The 11,802-nt window shown below is 44.6% G+C and overlaps 1 protein-coding gene across 1 annotated transcript; it reads left to right on the top strand.

Moving 5' to 3' along the window:
• Positions 1-158: 158 nt before the first annotated feature.
• On the top strand, positions 159-5,798 carry PUS1 (pseudouridylate synthase 1; the record flags this gene model as incomplete). Its single annotated transcript, XM_009072980.1, has 5 exons — positions 159-383; positions 1,733-1,870; positions 2,587-2,689; positions 2,975-3,672; positions 5,362-5,798. Coding segments are annotated over 5 exons (1,215 nt in total), but the record flags the coding sequence as incomplete, so codon positions are not given.
• Positions 5,799-11,802: the final 6,004 nt, after the last annotated feature.

Genomic DNA, 11,802 nt, shown 5'->3' with positions numbered 1-11,802 from the left:
CCTGGGGGTGTTAAAGACCAGGCTGGATAAACCTTGAGCAACCTGATCTAGTGAGGAGGTGTCCCTGCCCAGGGCAGGGAAGGTTGGGACTAGATCATCTCTATGTTCCATGCCACCCCCTAAAATCCTATGATTCTCTGCCGTTGTGTTCCCTGCAGGTTTGTACAATGGCTGAGGATCTGAGAGCTGCAGTTGCCAGTCAGACAAAGAGACTGAACAGCAGCACTGAGGTGGTTGAAAGGCCGGAGGAAAACGAGCATCAAAACAAAAGGTTGAAGACAGATGCAGATGAGGAAGATGGGGAGGATCAGAGTAAGAAGACACCCAAAAGGAAGATTGTGTTGTTGATGGCATATTCAGGGAAAGGCTACCACGGGATGCAGGTAGGTGGTTTGGCAAAGCAATGTGGCCTGCTTCTGTTTTTTGTGGACTCTGTCAGGTTTATATTCCCTGACTGGATAGGGAAGCAGTTGCAGCTTGAAAGGCTGGGACAGGAACAGTGTATGCCTGGATTCTGTAGTAACTTAATTTTTCAGAGTCTCTGGTATTTGGTGGCTCCAGTGAGGTTGCCTTTAGTTTAGAGCATCAGCAGAAGGTCTTTCTAAAACTGCTGCAAATCAGGCTCTTGAGAGCACTGGAAGCACAGGCAGTGCAGGTCTGTCAAAGCCTGAAGTGCTCTCTAGTGATCTTCTCCCCAGCAGTGTTGAAGCTTAATGCTCAGAGAAGTGGGCTAAGTTTCGTTTGGGTTAGGCCTCAAGTTATCTCAGATTTCAGACAACTGAGCTGTGTGTCAGAGTGAAACAAATTTGCATCTATATTGCCATCTCTTGCACTTTAAAAGATTTTCTGTACATGAAGACATTTTAAACTCTCATTTTCCTGGTGCACTCTAGTGGGATGTGTTGTAGCAGTTAAGAAACAGGAAAACTGATGCAAGACTTCAGCGATGGCTTTGTCACAGTAGCAGACCTGCCTGATGGCAGCAAGGGGGTGATCCTGCTCCATCCAGTGCTTCTCTCAGCGTGCTACAAGCTCCATACAGTTCAGGAATACTTTAATCTCCCCAGATTAACTGATAAGATTGCACACAGACAGGGAAGGAAGTCTTTCATGCTTATGCAACAAAGTGGATTTGTCCTACAGCAGTAAACCTTATGCTTATGGGTACATCCCTGTGGTGCCTGTCAGCTGTGCTGCTTTCCTAGTTGGTGTGTTTTTGTGAGCTCTGCAGCCTTACACACACAAATGGAGTTGTGCAGTTCTGTTACAGCTTGTCTGAGAGTTTAGCTCAGAAGTCAGTGGAGAAAACCAGTGTGTATTCTACAACAGCTCAGGTGAACTCAGCCAAAGAACCCAGTCTGATTTCTGGAAGCAGAATTTGCAGGGACTGTGTTGGAGCTGCAGCTGTTAACTTGCAGGCACTGGGATAGGGTGTCATTGGTGCTGTTTCATGCAGTTGAAGAAATCACAAAAGCACTCCAGAAGTGTTGCACAGTGAAATCAGAAATCATCCTTTATTTGCCATAACACTAACAGCTAAATCAGTGGGATGTTTTATGAACCTTCTCTGGTATAGTGAGTTTTGTTAGAGAATGGCAGTGCTCTCAGGACAGTGAAGGGAAGACTTTTAAAGAGTCTCACAACAATGATTGACAAAATTACCATCTTAACTTACCCAGTTATTACCATTTGTTTTATTTCTTCTTTTTTTTCACTACGTATCCTCTTTCAGAGAAACGTGGGATCTTCACAGTTCAAGACAATTGAAGATGACTTAGTGTCTGCCCTTGTCCAGTCAGGCTGCATTCCAGAAAACCATGGGGAAGACATGAAGAAGATGTCTTTCCAGCGCTGTGCTCGAACTGATAAGGTACCTTGGTTAGTGCTCTCATAAACTCTGGTGTGCTCCCACCACTCTCCTGGGATTGCCTGGTAAAGCATTGCCTGGAGTGAGATCCAGTAGCAAGTGCTATTCACAGTGAGTGAATAGCCTGAAACGAGTGTTGCCTGAAACTTCTTCTTTCATCCACTATAAAACTTAAGTACAGGCAAATACTTAGAAAGCACGGGATGTTCATTAGATGGTGTTTGTAAATCTTGTGCTTCTTACCTAAGCTTTGTGCTTCTGTCACTTGCATCTGCTGCAGCCTCCCAACCTGCTGCAGCTCATTGTGGCTGCTGCCTGGTTGATGTGATGCTTGAGAGTTTAACTGCTCTTAAGCCTGCACAGTGAGGTTTTAAGTCTGGGCTGGAGTCCGTGGATGATCTTAAATATAAATACCTTCTTTTTTAGTTGATACTTTACTTAATGGCAGTGACATACAGTGAGGTGTCCCAGGAGGGAGTGCAGTGCTTTGCTCTCTGAGGTTGCTCAGGTGCTGTGTGGCTGTGCAGCACCAGCAGGTCTTCCAGGAGTACTCTGACTTGGATTACTGACTGTGTCCTTGCCTTAGTCACTGCAACCTGAAATGACCAGTGAAAAAAGGGAATAAACTTGTTCTTCAGCTGTTTCAATTCTGCAGGTGCTATCCCAGAACTTCCAAGGTACATAATTATGTGGGTTTGTGTGTTTTATGGTTTTTATAGGGTGTGTCTGCAGCTGGACAGATTGTCTCACTGAAGGTCAGGCTAATAGATGACATCTTAGAAAAGATCAATAATCATCTTCCTTCTCACATCAGAATTCTGGGTAAGGATACTGGAATGGTCAGGGAAAATGTTTTGAAAGAGAAGCTTTCTCCTGCAGAAGGTCTCTCCCTTACCATTATAGTTTTAACATGTTTCTGTTAAATTTAGTGGGCCCTAATTTTAAGCTGTCTTTTGTTTGTGTTTTATTTTAAGCATGTTCTTGTTGGTAGGAGCTTGATCACAGTAACCTACTGATTCTAAAACCTAATGTCACTTTTCTAAAACCTAATGTCACTTTTCACTGTAACCTACTGATTCTAAAACCTAATGTCACTTTTCAAACCAGGCCTGAAGAGAGTCACTGGAGGATTCAACTCCAAGAACAAATGTGATGCCAGAACCTACTCTTACATGCTGCCAACATTTGCCTTTGCCCACAAAGACCATGATGTGCAAGAAGAGCTTTATCGACTGGACAAAGAGACCCTTGAAAGGGTCAATAAGCTGCTCTCATGCTATAAAGGGACTCACAACTTCCACAACTTCACATCTCAGAAGGGCCCCAGGGACCCCAGTGCCAAGAGGTACATCATGGAGATGTACTGTGGAGAGCCCTTTGTCAGGGAAAACATGGAATTTGCAGTGATCAAAGTGAAAGGTCAGAGTTTCATGATGCACCAGATCAGGAAGATGATCGGGCTGGTGATAGCTATTGTGAAAGGTTATGCTGCTGAGTCCATCCTGGAGCGCAGCTGGGGGGAGGAGAAGGTGGATGTCCCCAAAGCCCCTGGACTTGGGCTGGTTTTGGAACGAGTACACTTTGAAAAGTACAACCGGCGGTTTGGAAACGATGGGCTGCACGAGCCACTGGAGTGGACAGAGGAGGAGGAGAAGATTGCTGTTTTCAAAGAGCAGTACATCTACCCTACCATTATCAACACAGAAAGGGAGGAGAAATCCATGGCAAACTGGCTAAACACCCTCCCCATTCACGACTTCAACTCCTCTGCTGTGGAGATGCAAACTAACAACAAGAGCTCAAAGGTAATGGTCAAAGCTGTCAGTTGATCAGATGGAAGCTGTCAAGCTGAAATGTCTCTTGCCTTAGTAACAGTTTTGTTTTCCATGAATATGCCATGGAAAGATGACAGTCATCTGGAGTAGGAAATGTGTATTATTTTTTCTGTCTTTGTGCACTTGATGATAGAAGAATGAACTGCACACAGTGATGGTGTTGCAGGGTTTTAGGTGGGGGAGTTGTAGGAGAGAGGAAGGAACACTTTAAGCAGAGGCAATGTGCAGAATCATAAACTGGCAATAGAAATTATGGGCATATCTCCATCCTTTGCTGGTCAGATTTTCTTGGTCAGAGGGATGGCAGATCCTTGAAGGAGGAATGCTGGGCAGGGCTAAAACTTCTGTCTAGTGCAGCTCGGAAGAAAATAATGACCTTTTTTGACAGAGTCCTTAAAATTAGCTTTATCTTGTGCAGATAATGATCCTGCCCTGAAGAATGTTAGATTTAATTCTGTCTGCCATTTTTTTTGCTTGAGTATGAGGAGGAGTTTGAAGACTTGAAATAAAATGTACAGCCTTGTTGAACAGCACAAACAAGACACGAGAAACTTCTCAGGGTTGTTTTTGTACTTGCAGCAATTGTCTGTCTGCAGTGTGGAGCTGTATGAGGACGTTTGTGACAGGAGGTTATGGCAAAGACAACAGTTCTGGTTAAGTGGGACCCCAAGAGACTGTGGTGCAGAGTCCTCACTCAGGGGTTGTGGTGGGGGTGTTGGCAGGACTTGCTGCCCCAGTCCCTGGCAGGAGACAGATCTGCCTGCTGCAGATCAACCCCAGCAAGTACAGTTTGGGCAGTGCAGCTAGCACAGGCTGTCTGGAGAGGGATAAATAAGGGATGATTTGACAGACTCCTCTGAGATTTTGCAGGCTGTTTGCATTTCAGTGGGCTCTGCTAGCTGGTCTTGGAATTTGTTTTGTAGTAGGCTATTAAACTGTCAGTGTTAAATTAATGGGATTTGGAGTTTATTTTCAGCAAGTGGTGGTGAGGAAATAGTGTCATGTTAGCTTCTCTTGACAAAATCCTTTGATGTCGGTCATATCAGTTAAAATACTTACTTCAGAATTGCATAAACCCCCCAGATTTATGGCACCATCCTGGGGGAGTGGCTCCCAGGGAGGAACTCTGACTTGAGTTTCCTTGTGAGTTGCTAACATTTATGATATTTCCCTAATACCACTTTGTACATCTGACTTCATTTTTAAACAGGTATTAATTAGTGAGCCCTTGGATCTCTGTAATTGGACATAAATTCTCTGCAGCAGACAAAATTCTCAGATCTGGCTTTAGGCAAGTTTTTGAGGGACTTGAATAAAACCCATTTAACTTCTCACCTGCTTTTATTGTAAATATCAGCACTTCATGTTCTTACCCCACTTAGAAGTTTCCCACACACTGCAGGCTGTAATCATGGAGTTGTAAATACAAGTGAGAAGAAATTTCTGCTGCTGGTGAGTGTAATCCAATGTCCTTTTGCTACAAGGAGCGTCACTTACCACCACATATGTTTATTACAATGGGTGTGTCTAAGACATGAAGTCTGGGATCCAGAGCCATTTTCTTACACTTTTGGAGCAGTTTAAAGTCACTTGATTTGACTTTGGTCAGTCTAGCTGTAAGTGTAACACTGACAAACCACTTTCCATTTCACTTTGCAGAACAGCAGTGATCTCGAGGGCAGTGATGGTTGTGGTGATGATTCTGACTGAGCCAGATGTTGGATGTGGGACCCTTTGCTGCTTGCAGTTCCCTTTGTCTACAAAAAAAGTGGCCTTTCTAAACCCAAGAATCCAGTAAAGCAGGAGTTTGCTGCTTGCAGAGCAAGAACTGGACACCCAGGAGAAACTGGGTGGGGAAGACAGTGCAGGAGGAAAAACAGAAGCTTTTTATACCACTGACCCATTCACCTGACTGATATACTTGAAAACAGTTTACCAAGAAAGAAGCTTTCAAAGAATCTGGACATGCAGGATATCTTAACTGCTATTTGAATAATGTTTTTATTATGTTTACTTGGAAAATAGTATTTTAGTATGTTTAATCTCAACATAAAGATGGGGCAGATCATTTTAATACACTCTTTATTATGAAGTTAAGACTCGTGAGCTTTTGATTATTTTTTTATCATTCATCTTTACTTAATCTGAATCTCTGAATACCATCAAGCTTTTATTTTCCATGTCATCCATGATTTTCCTGTGGAATAACATGCATAGGTTAGGAACTCATTATCATACTGACTGCTGTGAACTCTTTTGGTGTGGAAGCAATTTCTGTGTTTTCTAGAATGTTTTCTAGAATGTTTTCTAGAAAAGAAATGATTCCTTACTCAGTGAGAAGGCTTCATTTTGGAACTTGGGTGAACCATATTTTCCAAGATGAGACCTGTTCTGTGGGAGATGTCATCCTCCCAGTGTTGCCCTCGTGCTTGGGCACATTTGAGGGTGTAGATCCACAGCTCCACGTGTAATTTGGCCTTCACTGTCTGAGGTATCGTTTCACACCCCTGTATTGAGATGTGAGGGGAAGGTGCAGATTGTTAGGGCTGCAGTTCAGGGGGTGCAGTCATGAGCTGGTGTTACCTGTGCTGGATCACTGAAGGTGTTGCTACTGGTTTAGTGTCCACTAAACCCAGAAATGCTCTTGAGCCACCTGTTAGATTCAGAGTTGAATCAACTTGGCATGTGTCAAAGAAATGGTGCTGAGTTCCTCTGGGCTTTAATCAAGCCTTTGTGTGTGTGAACTCTTCATTTCATTCCCATCAAGCTGCTCAGAACAGAGGAATGTGTACAGTGATGTGGGAAGCACTGCCATCCTTTGGGAATTGAGTTTAGTTTTCTGTGGTCTGGGTGGGATTCTACATACTCTGGAGTTGGTGCTCCTTTCCCTAACAGTGCTGTAACTTCTGGTTCTTGTTTCCAACTCTCTGTGGAGGTGATGGAAGAGCTGACAGCAGCAGCAGCTCTCCTGGCCCCACCCTCAGAGCACCCCAGAAGGGCTGGGAAAACTCTCCAAGCATTTGTGTATTGGTACAAGTGCTTGATACTTCCCTAGCTGAGTCTGTGTGGGACCTGAAAATAAGAAGTTAAATCTTTGTGACTTCATTCAGTGGTTTCTGGCCAAAACCTTTGATTTTATGGCTCCTGGAATTACTCATTTGGGGTTTTTTTGGTTGCTTTGGTTTTTTGTTTTTTTTTTCCCCCAGAGCACAGATGTCCTTTAAAAAAAGGATTTTCTTTTTTACTTCATCTGCATTTTCATTTGGAGCTTTTTATTTTACTGTGAAGGCCTTGTTTGATGTTATGAGAGCAAGTGTCTAAGTGTGTAGAACTGCTCTGGAGAGGGACTCTGCCTAGATTTTCATTTGTATCCCTGACTTGACCTACTGTCCATACTATTCACCTACTCTGCATTATCTTCTATCCAAAGCTCTTTCTATGCCTTTCAATCTGAAAAAAAACACCTTTATCTGCTTATAATTAATACTCTGAAACTGTGACATATATCTCAGCTGAAATCAAGAAGTTCTATTGATACCTTTGGAGAAAACAATGATAATGATTGAAAAGACAGGGTATTGCTCATGGCTTGGTCTGTGTGCTGTTATTTCCAGGGGATTATCAATCTGGTATTTCAGTGCAGGTGCTGAATAAAATGATAAATGCAATACTCAGAGGTGGTGTAAGTGCTAACACAGACTGTGAAACACTGAGCTGTGCTAAAGGGCAGAACATCATGATGAGCCCTGTGGGAGCCCCACATGGCAGCTGGGGTGGGATGCACTGGGATGTTCCCAGCTGGGAATGGGATGTATTTCCCAGGAAATTTTCCGCTCTGCTCTGCTCTCGTGAGACCACCTGGAATACAGTTCTGGTGCCCTCAATGTAGGAAGGACATGGAACTGTTGGAGCAAGGCCAGAGGAGGCCACGAAGCTGCTCAGAGCACTGGAGCACCTTCCCTACAAGGACAGACTGAGAGAGATGGGGCTGTTCAGCCTGGAGAAGAGAAGGTTGTGTGGAGACCTCAGAGCAACCTGCCAGGAGCTGAAGGGGCTCCAGGGAAGCTGCAGAGGGACTCCTGGGTAGGAACTGCAGGGACAGGACAAGGAGCAATGGATACAAATTGAAAGAGGGGAAATTGAGGTAGGATATTAGTTGCTTTGTCTGAGAAGATGGTGAGACACTGGCACAGGTTGCCCAGGGAGGCTGTGGCTGCCCCAGCCCTGGCAGTGTTCAAAGCCAGGTTGGAGAAAGCCTTGAGCAACCTGTTGTGGTGGGAGGTGTCCCTGCCCAGGGCAGGGGGTTGGGGCTGGATGATCTCTAAACTCCATCCCAACCCCTGAATCCTATGGTGCTATGAAGTCGCTGCTGCCCCCGGGACTGGCGGCTCCCCCTGCGTGTGGGGCAGGTCGGGGTGGGCACAGAGGCACACGGGACACCCGGTGGGGTCAGAGGTGGGCGCCTGGCGGCCCCCGAGCAGGGCGGGGCGGGGCTGGGTGGTGCAGGCGCCTCTCCCAGACAACCAGCAGCAGGACAAGAGGGCACAGACTCAAGCTCTGCCAGGAGAGGTTTACATTAGATATTAGGAAGAGATTTTTTACAGAGAGAGTGATCAGACATTGGAATGGAATTCACCATCCCTGGAGGTTTTTCAAGATGAAGACACTGTCCTGTGTCTTCAAAGTACAACCATACCTAGTCCAGCCTCGGGATGTGCTGCAGGAAAACCTTGGGGTCTGAGAGCAAGAGATAAAGCAACTGGCTAAATCTACTGGGATGGTAAAGAATTCAAGTGGTTAATTGGAGTTAAAAGGTCAGTGACCATTGAGAGCAACTCCCTTTATAGCTGGGCAGGAAGCAATTCCGTGACCATAAAAAGCACTTCATAGCAAAATAAAGAGAATGTAAAAGTTAAATCAGATAAATGTGGCTAGAGCTCTGGAAGTGAGAGTTCAATGCACCGTTTTATTGATAATGAGATACTTTATTAGGTTAATTTTATTTCATTTCAAAAATAGTACTACACAGAGACTCATAATTAGTTCTGATAACAGTTAAAAAAACTCATGACCTTTAAAATAATGCTGGTACAGCTAGTACATATAGTAATGATTTACAGTTAAGTATAAGTTCTAAGCTTTGTAATTAAAGATAATTGCTTTAATGAGATTTTCTGTAATTGTAACATTATATCTTATACCAATTATGAAACATTTTAAAAACCCTCTGGAGAAAATCTTAGCCATCCTAGTGAGCTCTGCATGTCTCATTTTCCATGCACTGGGTTTGAATTTGTACCCTCTGAGCCTAATTTGTTGCTTTCCTTAATTAATGTTGTTGCATGAAATTTTCCCCTCTTGATCATTTGATACCCTGACAGGGACTGGTTGCCTAGTTAGCAACTCTCTGTAGGATGCTGTTAACAAAGATCTCCCTGTTGTCAGATTGAAGGTGGGTGAGTACATCCTAGACTGATCTGCTGATGCATTTGCATCCTCAGAACTTCCAGGCAGTTGTGTTGGGGTATGGTGGAGAGTGGATTTGACCAGCTATGTAACAGGCTGTATTACCACTTTATGTGCTTCTTTTTTGCTGCTTCAGTATTTTATTTACAGAAATTGCAACTTTTAGAGTCTCTCTGCAGGTGGAATGCCTGCTGTCCCTCAAGTGGCTCAACAGATTAGCCAGGAGGAAAACCAACAGCAAAATGGACCAAACTTGTCAAGTTTGTGTAGTTCCTTACCTGCTCCACACAGCAGGAGCTCAGCTTTTCTCCAGCAGGAACAACCAGCAGGCTGGGATAAAAAGCATGTGGTTGTGGTCACAGCTCCAGTTCTCATACAACAATAGGTATGAGATTTGCATGTTATAATCTGTGTGGCTTTGAACAGCTGTTTTTGTGTACTGAAACTGCTGTTGTCATCAGTTCTGCACCATTAAATGGTCTGCCTGAAGACTGGAAAAGAGCATCCTCACAATCATGCAGCAAACATCAATCATGCTAAGAAAGTCTAACATTAATTTTTGGCACTTTACTTCTACTTTCCCTCAGAATTTTACTTCTGTGAAAAACACATCTGTTCATTTATGTCGTCTGCAATGTCTACCCAAGTCTCAGTGTAAATATTCTTGTGCTGGGTTTTAATTGCCATTGAATCAAATTAATTCCATGCCTCAAAATAAATGCCAGGTGTGTGTGGAAGGCTGGAGGTCAGTGTCATGGTTTAACCCCAGCCAGCAGCCAAGAACCACACAGGTGCTCACACACTGCCCCACCAATGGGATGGGGAGAGAATCTGAAGGGTAAAAGCTAGAAAAACTCATGGGTTGAGATAAAGACAGTTTCATTGAGAATGCAAAAGCCACACACAAGCAAAGCAAAACAAGGAGTTAATTCACTGCTTCCCACGGGCAGGAGGTGTTCAGCATCTCCAGGAGAGCAGGGACCATCACCTGTAACAGTTCCTTGGGAAGACAAACATCATCACTCCAAACATCTCCCCCCTTCCTCCTACCTTATATACTGATGTCCTATGGCATGGAATATCCCTTTGGTCAGTTTGGGTCACCTGTCCCAGCTGTGTCTCCTCCCAGGCTGCCATGCACATCACCAGTGTGGGAAGCAGCAAAGGCCTTGGCTCTGTGTGAGCTCTGCTCAGCAATACCAAGAACATCTCTACATTATCAGTCCTGTGCCCTGCACAAATCCTAAAAACAGCCCCATACTAACCACTGTGAAGAAAGTTAACTCCACTTTCAGCCCACACCAGCACAGTGCAGCAAGAGGGAACAGCGTGCTGACCTCTCAGTGTGCCCTGGCAGTGTTTACCTTTGTGTTTTGTGTGCAGAGTTTGTGGATGACAGAATTTGTTACTCCAGCCTGGGTAGAAAGGAGCAAAGAATCTCATCAGTTTTTGCAGAAGACTTTGCCAAGCCTGATGATTTGCTTCAGACAGCCATGGTATAGCACAGGTGGGAATAAATCCTTCTTTATAATAAACCTTTGTGCTCATTTAAACTTAGAATGCTCTGTAGATACCCGTGTCTCTCATTTGGTTTTAATTAGTGGTGCAAACATATTATTTTTCTTGAAGAAAGAAAAGGAATGAGAAGGAATCAGACATGTTCTCTAGGGAAGTAGCATTGTCTCTTGTAATAAGATTCTAGAAGGAGATTTAATTAAACAGGAGCCATTATTTTAACTTTTTATGCAGCCTGTTTAGAACAAGAGGAGAGGAATCACAATGAACATTTGTGCTTACTGCCAGCAGTTGCAGGATGCTTACAATTGTTAATAACAATGCCAGAAACTGAATGTATTTGCCCCTGAACTCTTTAGAGGATTCTGTCCATCTGGCAGAGTATTTACACTCTGTGAACTTTTCCCTGAGTCAGCCCTGCTCTTCTGTACTGTGGGCCACTGCCTGTTTCCTGATTCTAGAGATCTCCCAGTCCTATGTGGATACTGTGAAAGTAACACCTGTGGAAGGGAATGAAGACCATTACCAGAGAGTTTCAGTGAGACTGCAGAGACTGTGTCTCCCCTGAAAACAGGATCTTATTACTATCATTTCTTTCTCCAAGGAAATGCGATTAGGAATTTATTGGTTTGCATTCTTTCAGGTAGTGCAGTCATTTATTTTGCAGAGGTCCAAAACTCACATGGAGTAGTAGTTGCCAAAGAAATATCAGCACGTGCTCACTGCACACCCCTCCCCAAGGGTCACCCCCTCTCCCCAAACACCCTTGAACCTCTCAGAGAAGGATCAGCCGTCCCAAACACCTCGAACCCCTCAGTGAGGGGCAGAGCCCCCACCAGTGTCCCCCAATACCTCAGGAAGGGCCAAAGCCTCCCTCAACACCCCCTAAACCACTCAGCAAGTGCAAACCCCCTACAAGGACTCCCCAACCCCTTAGCGAGGGCCAAAGCACCCCCTGAACCCTTCAGCAAGTGCAAACCTCTCCCCGAACCCCTCGTCAAGGCTCAGCCCCCCCAAACAACCCCAGCACGAGCAACACCAACCCCCCAAACACCCCCAAGCCCTCACCGAGCATCACCCACACACCATCCCCACCCTCTTCCTCCAGCACTGCTCCCA

This window comes from Acanthisitta chloris, unplaced genomic scaffold (assembly GCF_000695815.1).
Source record: "Acanthisitta chloris isolate BGI_N310 unplaced genomic scaffold, ASM69581v1 scaffold2814, whole genome shotgun sequence".
Taxonomy (NCBI): Eukaryota; Metazoa; Chordata; class Aves; order Passeriformes; family Acanthisittidae; genus Acanthisitta; species Acanthisitta chloris.
This window is presented reverse-complemented; position numbering and strand designations above follow the sequence as displayed.